The 14,576-nt window shown below is 48.4% G+C and overlaps 4 protein-coding genes across 4 annotated transcripts; 2 read left to right on the top strand and 2 right to left on the bottom strand.

Moving 5' to 3' along the window:
• Window positions 1-46: 46 nt before the first annotated feature.
• On the top strand, window positions 47-5,225 carry SMC2 (Structural maintenance of chromosomes protein 2). Its single transcript, XM_058494074.1, has 7 exons — window positions 47-126; window positions 174-214; window positions 272-392; window positions 445-2,856; window positions 2,903-3,530; window positions 3,621-4,194; window positions 4,246-5,225. The coding sequence occupies exons 1-6, from the start codon at window positions 100-102 to the stop codon at window positions 3,932-3,934; spliced, it is 3,543 nt and encodes a 1,180-aa protein (XP_058364277.1). The 5' UTR covers window positions 47-99; the 3' UTR covers window positions 3,935-4,194; window positions 4,246-5,225.
• Window positions 5,226-5,437: 212 nt separating this feature from the next.
• Window positions 5,438-8,900, top strand: ONS95_015015 (uncharacterized protein). Its single transcript, XM_058508694.1, has 3 exons — window positions 5,438-6,527; window positions 6,595-7,602; window positions 7,649-8,900. Exons 2-3 carry the CDS (start codon window positions 6,646-6,648, stop codon window positions 8,063-8,065), a joined length of 1,374 nt encoding a protein of 457 aa, XP_058364276.1. The 5' UTR covers window positions 5,438-6,527; window positions 6,595-6,645; the 3' UTR covers window positions 8,066-8,900.
• A 241-nt stretch (window positions 8,901-9,141) lies between these two features.
• ONS95_000896 (uncharacterized protein) lies at window positions 9,142-11,214 on the bottom strand (the record flags this gene model as incomplete). Its single annotated transcript, XM_058494073.1, has 7 exons — window positions 9,142-9,552; window positions 9,614-9,710; window positions 9,758-10,099; window positions 10,150-10,413; window positions 10,464-10,617; window positions 10,672-10,801; window positions 10,876-11,214. The coding sequence occupies 7 exons, from the start codon at window positions 11,212-11,214 to the stop codon at window positions 9,142-9,144; spliced, it is 1,737 nt and encodes a 578-aa protein (XP_058364275.1).
• A 967-nt stretch (window positions 11,215-12,181) lies between these two features.
• ONS95_000895 (uncharacterized protein) lies at window positions 12,182-13,596 on the bottom strand (the record flags this gene model as incomplete). The annotated part of the gene is made up of 4 exons (XM_058494072.1): window positions 12,182-12,688; window positions 12,779-13,126; window positions 13,214-13,405; window positions 13,453-13,596. 4 exons carry the CDS (start codon window positions 13,594-13,596, stop codon window positions 12,182-12,184), a joined length of 1,191 nt encoding a protein of 396 aa, XP_058364274.1.
• Window positions 13,597-14,576: the final 980 nt, after the last annotated feature.

Genomic DNA, 14,576 nt, shown 5'->3' with positions numbered 1-14,576 from the left:
AACTACCCAGCGCGTTACCAATGTTTACTTCGCGTTGCGCAAACCAAAATAATCGACAATATCGACCAACAACGACAACGGCCACCCCATACCGCCAAAATGAGGATCGTAGAGGTTATTATAGACGTATGTTTCCCTTACGCTAGCTCTCTTATATCTCCTCACATTAGCAGGGTTTCAAATCGTATGCTGTACGGACGGTCATTTCAGGATGGTAAATAAACAATGGCAACCACCACTTCCCCGTTGCAGAACTGACCCTGCAAATTAGGGACGAGTCTTTCAACTCCATTACAGGTCTAAACGGAAGTGGAAAATCCAATATTCTGGATTCAATATGTTTTGTCTTGGGTATTACGAACATGACGACGGTCCGCGCACAGAATTTGCAGGTATGTTTGTTTTTATAACCACAGAGCTGCATAGTACTGACTCTGTCCGAAGGATCTCATTTACAAGCGCGGGCAAGCCGGGGTAACGAAAGCCAGTGTCACAATCGTCTTCGATAACCGCGACAAGAAGAAGTCTCCCATTGGCTTCGAAGAATATGCGCAAATCAGTGTCACCCGACAGATTGTACTGGGAGGAACGAGTAAATATCTGATCAATGGCCACCGGGCCCAGCAACAAACAGTGCAGAACCTCTTCCAGTCTGTCCAACTAAATATCAACAACCCCAACTTCTTGATCATGCAGGGTCGCATCACGAAGGTTTTGAACATGAAGGCGGTCGAGATTCTGGCCATGATCGAGGAGGCTGCCGGTACGCGCATGTTTGAGGATCGGAGAGACAAAGCTTTCAAGACTATGGCGAAGAAGGAAATGAAGGTTACAGAGATTACGGAGCTGTTAAAGGATGAGATTGAGCCAAAATTGGAGAAGCTCCGTACAGAGAAGAGAGCTTTCCTCGATTTCCAACAGACACAGAACGACCTTGAGCGGTTGACGAGAGTAGTGGTAGCACACGACTACGTCAAACATCAAGAAAAGCTCAAGCAATCGGCTGGTGACCTCGAGCTCAAGAAACAACGACAAAAGGATCTGGAAGAGAATGCGGCGAAGTTGAAGAACGAAATCGAGTTTCTCGCCGAGGATGTCAAGAAAGTTAAGGCACAACGTGAGAAGGAGCTCAAGAAGGGGGGCAAAGCACAAGCTCTCGAGGCAGAGGTGAAGCAGCACTCCAATGAGATGGTACGATTGGCTACTGTAACGGATCTCAAGAAGTCCAGTTTGGCCGAGGAAAAAGAACGAAAGTCAACCATCCAGAAAAACGTCAAGGAACTCGAGGCTCTACTAAAGCAAAAGACTAAAGTCTATGAGAAGCTGCAAGCTCAATACGATACAGCGAAAGAGGAGTTGGAAAAGCAAAGTCAGGAAGCCGAGATCAAGGAGGAGCTTCTCCAAACTCTCCAGACTGGTGTTGCATCGAAAGAAGGACAAGAGAGCGGTTACCAGGGACAGCTCCAGGATGCGAGGAATCGTGCTAGTGTAGCATCGACTGAGCAAGAGCAGGCCAAGCTGAAGACGGCGCATCTCGAGAAACGTATCAAAGAAGAGGAGCCTCGGGCCAAGAAAGCCAAGGAACAAAATGCTGGTCTGCTTAACGATCTCGAGGGACTCAGGTCACAGGCCCAGAAACTCGAAAAGGAATTGGGTAGATTGGGCTTCGAGCCCGGAAAGGAGGATGATATGTACAAGCAAGAGTCAATATTGCAGCAAACTATTCGGAAGCTGCGTGAACAGTCCGATGGACTGAAGCGGAAGGTCGCCAACATCGATTTCAATTATGCAGATCCTACGCCTAATTTCGACCGCTCGAAGGTCAAGGGCCTGGTTGCTTCTCTTTTCACACTTGACGAAGAACGAACCGATGCTGGAACTGCTCTTGAGATCTGTGCTGGAGGTCGGTTGTACAATGTTGTGGTCGATACTGAAGTCACTGGTACTCAGCTACTGCAGAAAGGTAAACTACGAAAGCGAGTCACCATAATCCCTTTGAACAAGATCGCGGCATTCAGAGCCTCTTCTGAGAAGATTGGCGCCGCGCAAAGGATTGCTCCAGGGAGGGTCGACCTTGCACTGTCACTTATCGGTTACGATGATGAGGTGTCTACAGCTATGGACTATGTCTTTGGCAACACGTTGATCTGCGCCGATGCAGCCACGGCCAAGAGAGTTACTTTCGATCCAGCGGTTCGAATGAAGAGTATCACGCTAGAAGGAGACTCATATGATCCATCTGGAACTCTCTCTGGTGGTAGCTCTCCTAATTCAAGCGGCGTCCTAGTTACTCTTCAGAAGCTCAACGAGCTGACCAAGGAATTGGGTATCCAAGAACGGACACTGGCAGAGCTACACGCTACGATGGCACGTGAGAAGAAGAAGCTTGATCAGGTAAAGAAGATCAAACAGGAACTTGACCTCAAGTCTCACGAAATCAAGCTTACCGAGGAGCAAATCGGAGGCAATTCCTCGTCATCCATTATCCAGGAGGTTGAGAACATGAAAGCGTCCATTATTCAGCTGAAAATGGATCTCGTAGAGGCTAAGAAGCGTCAAGACGAGGCAAACAAGGATATCAAGCGCATCGAGAAGGACATGAAGGACTTCGACAGTAACAAGGATGGCAAGCTTGTTGAGCTACAAAGTTCTCTCGATTCTCTCAGGAAGGCTCTCACCAAGAGCTCGGCATCTGTTAAGGTCTTGCAAAAGGAGCTTCAAGGCGCGAGATTGGATTCTGAGCAGGTTGGCGGTGACCTCGCTGCCGCCCAAGAACAACTTCAGGAGGTTGAGGTGACGTTGAATGGCTATTCGGAAGAGATTTCCGCTCTCGTGGCAGAACAAGCTCAAGCCAAGGTGAGTAGTCTCACTACCATGTCGAGTACCATTGCTGACAACTCAGGATACACACGACAATGCCCAAGCACATCTCGATGACGAACGTGCGAAGCTGACTGGCTTTGATGATGAACTTCGCTCCCTTGAGGAAGCTTCTAGATCCAAATCGTCTCGGATCACTGAAGAGGGCCTTGAGATGCAGAAACTTGGCCACCAAGTTGAAAAGTTCCACAAAGAACAGCAAGCAGCAGTTCAGACAGTCGCTCACATGGAGAAGGAACATGAATGGATTGCTGATGAAAAGGACAATTTTGGCCGAACAGGAACGCCGTATGACTTTAAAGGTCAGAACATCGCCGAGTGCAAAGCGACCCTTCGAAACCTCACAGAGCGATTCCAGGGTATGAAGAAGAAGATCAACCCCAAGGTTATGAACATGATTGATAGTGTGGAGAAAAAAGAAGTCGCCCTCAAGAACATGATGAAAACTGTCATCAGGGACAAGAAGAAGATTGAGGAGACTATTGTCACTTTGGACGAGTACAAGAAGAAGGCCCTGCACGAGACTTGGTCCAAAGTCAATGGTGATTTCGGACAGATCTTCGCAGAGCTCCTTCCAGGAAGTTTCGCTAAGCTCGATCCTCCAGAAGGCAAAACAATAAATGAAGGTCTAGAGGTCAAAGTTTCACTAGGTTCGTAAATCCCCAAGATATCCGGCTGGCCGCAGCCTGCACTGGAAACAGAAAGGCACTCCCACTAACTCTGAATGAATGAATGAATAGGCAAAGTCTGGAAACAGAGTTTGACAGAATTGTCCGGAGGTCAGCGGTCACTGATTGCCATCTCGCTCATCATGGCGCTGCTGCAATTCAAGCCGGCGCCGATGTACATTTTGGACGAGGTGGATGCGGCTCTAGATCTCTCTCATACACAGAATATCGGACGGCTCATCAAGAATCGCTTTAAAGGTAGCCAGTTCATCGTTGTCAGTCTGAAGGATGGTATGTTTCAGAATGCGAATCGGATCTTCCGGACTAGGTTCTCGGAAGGCACTTCGGTGGTTCAAGCACTTACCGCGGCGGATTTCGACAAGTAATCGTTGTCATGGACGGCTAGGGATCGTGGTGGATGATGTATGCGCTGCATTTTATCTGATTACGGAGATGGAGTCTGGTCTGGTTTGGCATGGGGTGGGGTGGTCGTTTTCGAATTTTGGGTATTGGGGAATGACATACCTGGGCAGGCTTAATGACTGTATGAACATGGAGCAATGAACACTTTGACGACTGTTACGTCGAAGCAGTTACTCGCGAGAATGAATGGTCACACGTGATCCTGGACGTTCAAAGTACCTAGGTACCTTACCTATCACGAATCAGTTGACCTCTCAACTGACAGTAACTTCAGAGCAGATTTCAAGTCGAGAGGTCGCAAGGGCAGATCGTCCACACCAAGGAGAGAAGCATGGCATTTAGAAAATCCCCTCTCCCAAAGCGCTGAAATGCAATATCTCAATACCCAGCAAGCCCAAAGCAAGCAGACTCTCCAGATCATTGGCCAAGGATCCTGTCACGAGCCAAAATTCGAAGTCAAACCGGCGCTCAAGCTGCTTTGGGTGTGCCACCACCGATGCGTGAAGGGGGACGGGCTCCATCTCCGGAGATTTGGGCGCGATGGACCGCATTCTAGAAGAAGTAGCAATTGGAAGGCAGGTCGGATTGCATGCAGATAGGGGCGGGCGGGCGCAACATGGAATTGTGGGATGTTAAGGTAGTTCTCTCGACGGGTGGCGGGGGGGGGGGGAATGATAAGGTCATTTAAGATGCACGGAAAACGCAATTCAAGCGGTAGATTGGGTGATGTTTGCTTGGCTTTGGCTTTGGCTTTGGCATTGGCGTTGTATGGGTGCTTCTTACCTAGGTACTTGCGCGCTCAACTGTCCTGCCCTCGGCTTTGCTTTTGCTGTGCCGGTCGTAGGTAGCGCTTGTCGCATTGCCGTATCGCTTGTCGTATAGATAAATTACTTAAGTATACTCATACCGTAGGAATATTTGAAAGTCGGGTGCATCGTATTTCATAAACCTGGGGTTTGGACGCAATCAAGGTATTGTTAGTGATCTGGGTGAGTTCGAGCTGTGACAAGTAAAATGATGAATTCGGAAGTGCCTGAGAGGCCGTAAGCTTAGCTAGCTTAAGTGCTTGATAAAGGTATCGTATCGTATCGTATCGTATCCATGGATGGCTGTAGCAAGCCAGTTGGTGGCAATGGGGCCTTTCACCACGAGGAAAGAGGTATGAAGTATGAAGTATGAAGCATGGAGCATGGAGCATGGAGCATGGTGACCGAGGGTGAGTGGTGAGTGGTGAGTGGTGAGTGGTGACTTAAGTTGACTTGCATCTGCATCCTGTCTGCAGCCAGGGACCCCGAGAAACTCCAGGGTCCACACCACGCCACACCAGTGACACCAGTGCACCACACTGCACCGTCTCAACCCCCCTGGATCACTGGCACTGGCACCGAACATGGATCAATGATCGATGTGAGACCCCTAAATTCCAGAACGCGCGTGTGCGTGTGCACAGCACAGCACAACACAGTACCTTCGTACAGCACGATGGACAAGTCGCTACCACTGTGGTTGGGATCGAGGAAGGGAAGGAGGCTGCCGTCATATTGCTGCATCGAGGCCTGGATGGCTCGGGCAGGGCAGGGCAGGGCAGGGCAGGCAAAATTTCTGTATTCCATCCGGGGCATTTGCCTCGAGGATACCTTACCGTACCTTGGTAAATCTACCTACATATCCTCTTCCCTCTTTCCTCTTTCTTCCCACCTCATTGGTACTTGAGGCCACCACACCACAGCGCAGCGCGCCTCCTTCCTTGCTCTGGCTCTGGCTCTTGCGTTGCTTTGCTTTGCTTTGCTCTGCTGCGCTGAGTTGTCTCCCACCCGGTGCCATCTTAGCAAGTGGCTGGCTGGCTGGCAATCTGGCTTTCGTCATATGTGAAGGTATGCTGTGTGTGGCATCATGGCATGCCTTATGTAGACTCACCTGGGTGGACAACGCAGAGCGGGACTGAGCAGGACAGCCCCGGGCGTCTTTCCACGCGCCGTTCTGCGTTCTGCTCAAGCTGCCCACGCTGCCCTCGCCGGCCAAATGTCATTGTCTTCCTCACTTACCTAAGGTAATTTACAATTGTTGTCATGGGCTATCCGGATGCATCGACGCTGTGGCCACGCTGTAGGAAATCTGATTGCCTTGGTCTGGGTTCTCTTCTTGATCTGATCTGATTTGACCCGGGCTCGGGCTCGGGAACTAAACTTTTGGCTGCAGTCACTAACAGCTTCCCCTGTTGCCCCAATCCCAAAGGGGTATCGAGAATCGACGTCCCCTGCTGCGCTTGCCCCCTTAGGCCCTGGCTCGCCTAGCTAGTTAGGCCCGGCCCAAATATTCCTCGAACTGCGACAGCACTGCACTGCACTGCACTGCATTGCACTACACTACACTGTACAACCATCTCCACAGACGCATTTCCTCACCTCACCTCACCTCATCTCACCTCACTTGACTGTCAGGAAACCAGTTCATCACGTGTGTTCTTGACTCCTCTTTTCTTGTTCTCTGTCTTATTTCCTACCCGCCCTCTGCTCTTCTTAGGCTCGTTCGGATCTACTTCATGTACATTGTTAGGTACGTCTGGCCCCCATCCCGTGTCTTGATACACAAGAAAGGAGGCTAACATTTCTTGCGACGTCAGCAGATAAATAGCACTTCTGGTGCTCTTCTTTCCTCTCCCACGTCACCCAACATGTCAGCCTACATAGAGAAATATCGAGAGCTCCTCGAAGAATACTACGACCTATACTACGAGCAATTGCTCGACCAGATCCCTGTCATCTCCACCCAAACCTACGTTCTGACAGTCTTTGCCATCTGCATACCTCCAATAATCGCTCTGATATTTTACGAGCGAGAACAAGCAAGGCTCCGCGCTGAGGAGCCCAAGGGGTGCAGAAAACTTGGCTTGAAGATCGAGTCGAATTTGCTCAATGAATTCGACAAGAAGTTCTCCGAGGGACGACCGCCGTCTACCGAAGAGACATCAGCAGAATGGTGGCGGCTGAAGAGCTTATGGATCTACCCAGTGAAGAGCTGCAGAGGTGTAGAGTTGAATCGAGGCTCAGTGATTGCGACTGGTATGGAATACGATCGCCAATTCACATTTGCTCAACTGAAAAGCCCCTTTCCCGTCAATGCTGCCACCCCTGAGAAGGAAAAGGCGGCACACAAATGGGAGTTCATCACCCAAAGACAGTTCCCTCTGCTGGCCAAAATACGGACCGAGATGTGGGTTCCGGATCAGTCTGTGGATACATACACACCCCATGCTGAGGATGTTGAGTCTGGGGGTGTCATAATTTTGAGCTTCCCATACCAAGAGGCTGGCTGGAGAGGTATCATGGCAAAATGGGGAGCTTCGGTGAAGGGCACGTATCCCGAAAAGCAGTTTCGCATTCCATTCGACCCATCTCCAGTACAGATCGAGAAAGCTGGCTACTCCTACGAGAAGATGACGATCTGGAAGGACACAGTGACGGCGCTGAATTTAGAAATCGAAATCCCAGACGAATTGAGATACTACCTCGGCATCAGCAACAAACTTGGACTCTTCAGGATCGACAACTCGAAGTTACGGGAGGTACACAGGAATGCGCCAACGAAGGCAGAGTTGGGATATCAACCAGTGACCGGTTTTCAAGATGCTGTGAGTTGAACGGAACTTGGCTATAATCCAGTGCTAATAATAACAGTATCCCCTCCACCTAATCAACCTTGCCAGTGTCCGCGACGTTGAAAGCCAAATGCCTAAAGTCAAGGGTGCCCCACGCCTCTCCGCTGCCCGGTTCCGCGCCAATCTAATCATTACCGGTCCAGATGCCTACCACGAAGATACTTGGCGGCGTATCAAGATTGGGTACTACGAATATGACGTATCATGCCGGACTGCTCGCTGTAAGATGCCAAATGTAGACCAGATTACTGGCGAAAGACATCCCAGCGAGCCTGATAATACCCTACGAAGTTTCCGAGCCGTAGACGCAGGTACTGGACCAAATATCGGCTGCTTAGGCATGCAAATGGTACCAGTCGCCAAGGAGAGCAGTCTGCGCGTTGGAGATGAGATAACAGTTCTGGAAGTCGGAGACCATGAGTATATCAAGCAATAACGGAACTTGCTTTAGATACACATTACGTCTCCGATTTGCCAGAGAGAATAAACAAGTTCAATTAGGTTTTCTTTGTTTGTGAATGAGGATACCCCATAGCTCTTGTCTGTTTGTCTGTTTATCTATCTGTCTGATGAAGATGAAGCGAGTTTGAGCGGCCAAAAGAAACACACATGAGGGAATGACTGGGACAATTAACAACTTTGTAATAGAGAAACAACGGGCCGGAATGATCAAGGTCTCTTTGTTGGGAACGGGTATAAGTCCTGCTTGTTGTTTATAGTATTTCGTTTCTTACTTCCTAGATTTTGCATTTTCGCGGATCATACATACATACAGGGAAGGGAGGCAGAGGGTGTTCCTATTTCGTTCTGTTATATCATTGTTCGTGTATTATTGTCCTGCAATGTTGGGAGCAATGGGTTGGAGTTGGTAGATTGTGGCTGCATAAATGGAATGGCATCGTCTGTATCTTTGAACATATAGCTGGCTCTTACTCTGGGTGATTTGATACGATGTTGTTTTATGTCATGGTTCTTGGCCTTGGCTTTATGTCATCAGCGGGTACGACAATCAGCACATGCTCAGGTTCACTAAGGATTCCGTCCTCAACAGACATAATAACCAGAAAGACACAGTAAAAGTGCACTCCTTCGATCAACAAGCTCAACAACCAAAGAAGATCAAAAAGAATGACGTGAGGAGAATGCAAAGAAATCGGGGTCGGATGGTCATCTCTAGCGCTCAACCTCGACTTCCTTGGAATAGGGAAAATCAAAAGCTGCGGGAGTTTACTGGTCCCTATTCAAATAACACACTCGTCTACCATCTCACACCGCTCTAGACCAATTCCAAAGAAATGGTGCTGGGTTGGTTGAGAATGGATTTGTTATTTCGTCATGTGAAGATGATGGTGCTTGATGCGACTGGGCTTGATGTCAACATGAAGAAGATGTACTTGTGAAGGAGTGGAGGTCTATTTGCAGATTATGCTCCCCTAAGTCTAGCCCCGGCCCTAGATTCCGATCTTCTCCAAGTCTCTATGGCAGTACCGTACCAATTGATACCCGGCTCACTCACACGACAAACGTCGCGAACGCCTCAAAAGGCCTCAACGACAGTACCCCATCCATTTCCATCACGCCCCCGTAACCACTAACCAGAACACCCTCTTTTACCAACTCCACTCCCCCAGGGAGTTTCCATTGCACGTTCTCCGCCCTGAAATTAGCCACCACCAACACAGTCTCCTTCCCAAAAGAGCGTGTATAAGCAAACACATTATCGTTCTCCATGTCAAGCATGTGGAAGTTGCCGTAGATGAAAACTTCTTTATGCTTCTTTCGCAGACGTAGTATTGCGGCCCAATGTTCGAAGACACTGTTAGAGACACCGACTTGAGATGCGGCGTTGATGCTGGTGTAGGATTCATTTTCGCGCTGCCATGGGGTCGCGGTTGAGAATCCTGCGTGAGGTTCGTCGCTCCACTGTTTGAATGTAAGTAATGTACCATTTTATGGCGAACCATTTAATCTGTGAATTGCGTACCTGCATGGGTGTTCGTGCATTATCTCGAGACTTGAGATTGATCTCTCTCTTTGTGATGCGGTGAAGTTCTTCGTCATCGGGGAATTCAGCCATCATGCTTGACAATTGTCAGTACAATACTGTGACGGTGTGAATTGAACGTACTCTCTCCAAGCGTTAAGCGTCTCCAGATCTCTATACTCCGATATGTCTCGCTCAAGAGGCACGTTGATCATTCCCAGCTCCTGGCCCTGATATACAAATACAGTCCCACTCTGCAAAGCCAGGAAAGTCGCGAACATCTTCGCAGCAACAGCTCTATACTCGGGCAAATCCGATCCCCAGCGCGAGACTGTTCGGCTCTGATCGTGATTCTCGAGATACAGGGCGTTCCATCCATCGTTCTCGATCATGAAGTGTTGCCATTTGTTGACAATACTCTTCAATGTCGACATCTCCCACTTTCGAGGAGAAAACTTGCCTTTGTCGCCAATATCCATGTTCACACTCCATAATTATCAGTTGGAAGTTCTGTACGATTTGGCAGAAGGGCTCACATCTCAAAATGGAAGATCATGTTCAACTCTCCACGATCGAATCCAACTGCATCCAGAATATCCTTCGGATCATCCACTCCAGGCATCTCACCAACAGAAAAGGCATTGTACTCTTTCAAGATCTTGCCCATGTCGAGCAGGTACTCATGGAGTCTGGGACCGCATGCAAAGTACTTGTGGCCAGACTGGAATTCCGTATCTGGTCTGGTGATTTCGGCATCGGGAAGTCCTGGGACCTTGCTGATGAAGTTGATGACATCCATCCTAGTAATATGTAAGATGATGCTAACTTGCAGCATTTACAAGGAACTCACCTGAACCCATCAACACCTTTGTCCAGCCAGAACCGCATTATGTCATGGACGGCAGTTCGAACTTTAGGGTTCTCCCAGTTTAGATCTGGTTGCTCCGGGGCAAAAACATGTAGATAATACTCATCTGAAGCTTCGTCGTATTCCCAAGCACTTCCTGAAGACTTTCTTAATACATTGCTTATCATGTCCAGAACTCATGGACACTCACCTCCCCAAGCCGCGGCCCAATTGTTGGGTGGCTGTCTCCTCCCTTGTGCATCATACTTGGGTTTCTTCCACATGTAGTAGTCACGATATGGATTGTCCTTGGAAGACTTCGCCTCCAGGAACCACTTATGCTACTCACATACATCAATGAGTATAAATTCCATCGATCACATGACAATTTGCTTTCCCTGCAGATGAGACTTACCTGATCACTGGAATGGTTGACCACCAGATCCATCACAAACTTCATGCCTCTCTTATGACACCCATCAATCAACTCATCCACATCCTTTAGCGTGCCATACGGAGCATGGATGTCTCTGTAATCGGAAATATCATATCCCATATCAACCTGAGGAGATTTGTAGATAGGGCATACCCAGACTATGTCGATACCTAGAGCTTTGATGTAGTCCAGTTTGGAGGTGATGCCTGGGATGTCGCCAAGTCCATCGCCATTGGAGTCTTTGAAGGATGAAGGGTAGATTTGGTAGACCGAGGACTCTTTCCACCAGGCTCTTTTCGGGGCGGAGAGCGCTGTCATGCTGCTGAGAAATCCGGTTATGTCCTGGGGAATTGAAGAATGATCGAAGTGAAGGACCCTTCGAAAATATTGGCGGGCGAAGGGCTTATATCTGTATTGGTAGCACGAGTGTCGATCTTCCACTAGTCAGCTGCCAGTTGGGTGCATCATAAATAAAAGAAATGCGGACAAGGTGCTGCCTCAAGTGGTCTAAATTATCATTTATGAACCCCCACCTTGCTTGCGAGGTAGGTCAAACTGGGCAAACCAGTATTGATTTGGAGCTCATGCAGTAGACAGACGATCGTGAGATTAGACGAAGGGAGGTTTATGGTACAATGTTGATTCGCTCGTTTGCGACGCAAGTGGATTGAGGGGTAAAGCACATGTGGTACAGCATGATGGCCGGGACAATGTTCGCTCAATTAACCATGTTGGTCTGGTTCCATCTTATTCCACATAAGGTATGACTTTTTACAACCAATCTTTGAACGAGTCAGTAAAATATCGACTTCCATTAGTCAGCGGCAGTTAAAGGATTCGCAAATTCGAAAGGAGTGTCTGCATTTCACAAACACTCGTGGACGTCTTGGAGCTTCCTGAGGAGCTTATATCGACAGCGAGACCTGTGGGAATTGATATCTCCTGACGACCGATGTTTACACATGAAGACAGCACATAAGAGAGCTGGATGTTGAAAGAGAGATTTCATTTTCTACCACCGGTCAACGTTTGTCGAGCTTATAACTCAGGAGTTATTGCAGTGCTCGAGAGAGGTGATACATAGACTATGCAATGTTGATCTCAAACTAAAGTTGGATTGGTAACAACATCTACTACTAATGACTGGCAAGACAGAGTAAGAAAGTATCAAGAGTATACATCAGTGTCCTTCGAAGACTGGGAAATGAGAAACAATGACCAGTAACAGAGACATAAAGATACTGTGGTAAGTGATGCCCAGACTCATCAATTGTTGTACCCTTACTTAATATCCACGACCAGCCAGCCAATTGTGAGCAACCTCAAACCCTCCTTGTGCTGAGTATTGATGCTGCCAGCAATGTCCGGAATTGGGGACGGCGTACCAGGAGTAGTTGCTGGCACGAGGGTATAGAGTCTGGGTTTGTGCAAGAATGCTGTATGCACCTGAGCCACAATTTCCAGGTCCGCCTCCTTCGAACCCAAATGAACCACAGAAAACGACATCTTGTTGTCCAGTCATTACGAATACCGCGCCGGTGTATCGATTTGCTGTCGGGATCAGAGCACTTGAAGCAGCCTCACCGACAGTGAGAGTACCTCTTCTCTGGTAGTCTTGTTGTATGAAAGCAGGATCATAATTGATCCCAGGAGGACCATAGAAAAGCAAATACTCAATGCCCGATTCTGAAGTCGCTTGAAGATATCCAGGCGGCAGCGAAATACTGGGCTGGACGAGTTGTGCAGGTAACAGACCAGCAGTAAGTGTAAATCCTGGAATGACAGTTACCCACTACGCACCGAATTAGTATCGTATTTCCCAGTAGAGCAGATGAAGGAGTATTCTCCGAGTGACGGTGACAAGAGATTGGATCCGGCATACCTGCTTGCTGAACCCTGTAAGAATCGTCGCATCTACATCTGTCGGATACTCAACATTAAGAACGTTGGCCATCAGTGATCCCATACTGCAGCCGACATGGATAATCTTGTTGAATGTATGCGGGAAAGGTGACATGCTTGCTGGGCCACCACGAGCAAGCTTGATAATCTCATGCACAGTTGCAGCTTGAGCTGGCATCTGGACGACCGCAACTCCATCAGGCTTGGTGGAGTTGCCATTACCCAAGCGGTCAAAAGCAAATGTCGGATAGCCCTGCTTGGAAGCATACGAGACCCAGCTGTATCGCTCTCCATCGAATCCCAGTCCTGGGTAGTCGCCGCCGGACCACTTCAAAGGTTAGCAGATATCTAACCAACTTGTGCCAAGCAATCGATATCCCTCGAAGTTGTGCTGAGCCTGAATGGGATTACCTACGTAGTTACGATCATATGTCGCTGGGTGTGCCAGGAGTTGGAGAGTGTTTCTCCGAGACGGGATGTTGACTTCAGGTTCGCAATATCGACCAGCAATATTGTAGGTACCACGAACAGGTACAGAGAATATTAGGGTAATGACACTTGAGAGAAGGCCAAACAAGGAGCTAAGGTCTATGGTTGGATGAACGACCTGTAATCCTAGTTAGCAGAGGCATGCATATCTATGGAGGAGCTTACGGCATTTTGAGTATCTATTGTAACAGGAATAACGATTTCCTGGCAAGTCGGTCCTCGTTTCTCCAATGGCGACGATTCAATGGGCAAGGCCATACCAAAGACCACGAGAGCTAGAGTCTGGACGAGATGAGCGGGGAGGACCATGGCGATGAGAGGTTTGGTGTTATGATAGCAATTGCTACTTGAAAAAGAAGTGGTGTATGCAAATCCAAAACTGTGCAGTGATGATAAGAAGGGAAGAATCGTTTGGGCGGGAGAGGGAATATATATTCACGACTACCTCTTCGCTCCTGCCATTCCTGGTACCGTTGTTGCTACCGCCTCCTTGACGATGAATTCATTGCCCGCAACCCGCCTGGCACCATTAAGTGGTGGTGTCGAAGGAGTCACAGGAAAAGCTGCACATCGAACCCATTCATGAAGTGTTATTGACCGACGATACAGCGGATAGTGCTAGCACTCCTTCATCACATGCCCTTCTTTCAGCCAGTAAACACAGTAAACACAGTTTTACATCCCTTGATTGTCTCAGCTCTGACAAAAATGAGGCTGGAGGATTTCTTCCCTTGGACCAAGCATGGAGTCGATCGTGATGTTTAGCGCCATGGTTCAAGATCTTGTCTGACCCAGCATCATCCAAGGCCCTTACTGAAGACCCGATCCTTGGACCGGGCTGATACCAGATCATCTGGTCATCTGGGGCTTGAAAAATAAGAAAATGATTGCATAGATATTTGGGGGGCTTGAAGGACATCGAGAAAGTTTTTACCTGTATTACCCGAAGAACGAGTGGTTGGTACGGTACACGCACTCCATCCCATGTACATCTGAGGAACAGACTACTGGATCTGATGCATCATATTGTAAGAATGAACTTTCAAAACCCATGCCACTATCATTTCCTGTGCTTGCAAGTCCTCATGGCTCCTTTGCAGAGGCAGTGGCATCTCCTGCCTGTTCTCTCTAATCCTGTACCTTTGAAGAAGCTGAGGAGAGTGATGCTTTCTTGGTAACCCTCAAAGCAAATGTACCAGTTCCCTCTATCATCTTGCAATATGGGGAGCATTCCCGAAGGTGAAGTGGATCGTATACCGACAACTTCACTCCACTTGATCTGAGTATGG

The sequence above is a fragment of the Cadophora gregata genome, assembly GCF_030347475.1.
Source record: "Cadophora gregata isolate MNR1 chromosome Unknown scaffold_1, whole genome shotgun sequence".
NCBI classification, from domain to species: Eukaryota; Fungi; Ascomycota; class Leotiomycetes; order Helotiales; family Ploettnerulaceae; genus Cadophora; species Cadophora gregata.
The sequence above is the reverse complement of the archived record's forward strand: the minus strand, read 5'-3'. Positions and strand labels throughout refer to the sequence as shown.

Bases quoted from the DNA above. Each gene is read 5' to 3' on its own strand.
- ONS95_015015 (XM_058508694.1), top strand. From the start codon at position 6,646: ATGTCAGCCTACATAGAGAAATATCGAGAGCTCCTCGAAGAATACTAC. The intron at 7,603-7,648 runs GTGAGTTGAACG...TAATAATAACAG, and splicing joins TGACCGGTTTTCAAGATGCT to TATCCCCTCCACCTAATCAA.
- SMC2 (XM_058494074.1), top strand. From the start codon at position 100: ATGAGGATCGTAGAGGTTATTATAGAC. The intron at 127-173 runs GTATGTTTCCCT...TCACATTAGCAG, and splicing joins TCGTAGAGGTTATTATAGAC to GGTTTCAAATCGTATGCTGT. The intron at 215-271 runs GTAAATAAACAA...CCTGCAAATTAG, and splicing joins CGGACGGTCATTTCAGGATG to GGACGAGTCTTTCAACTCCA.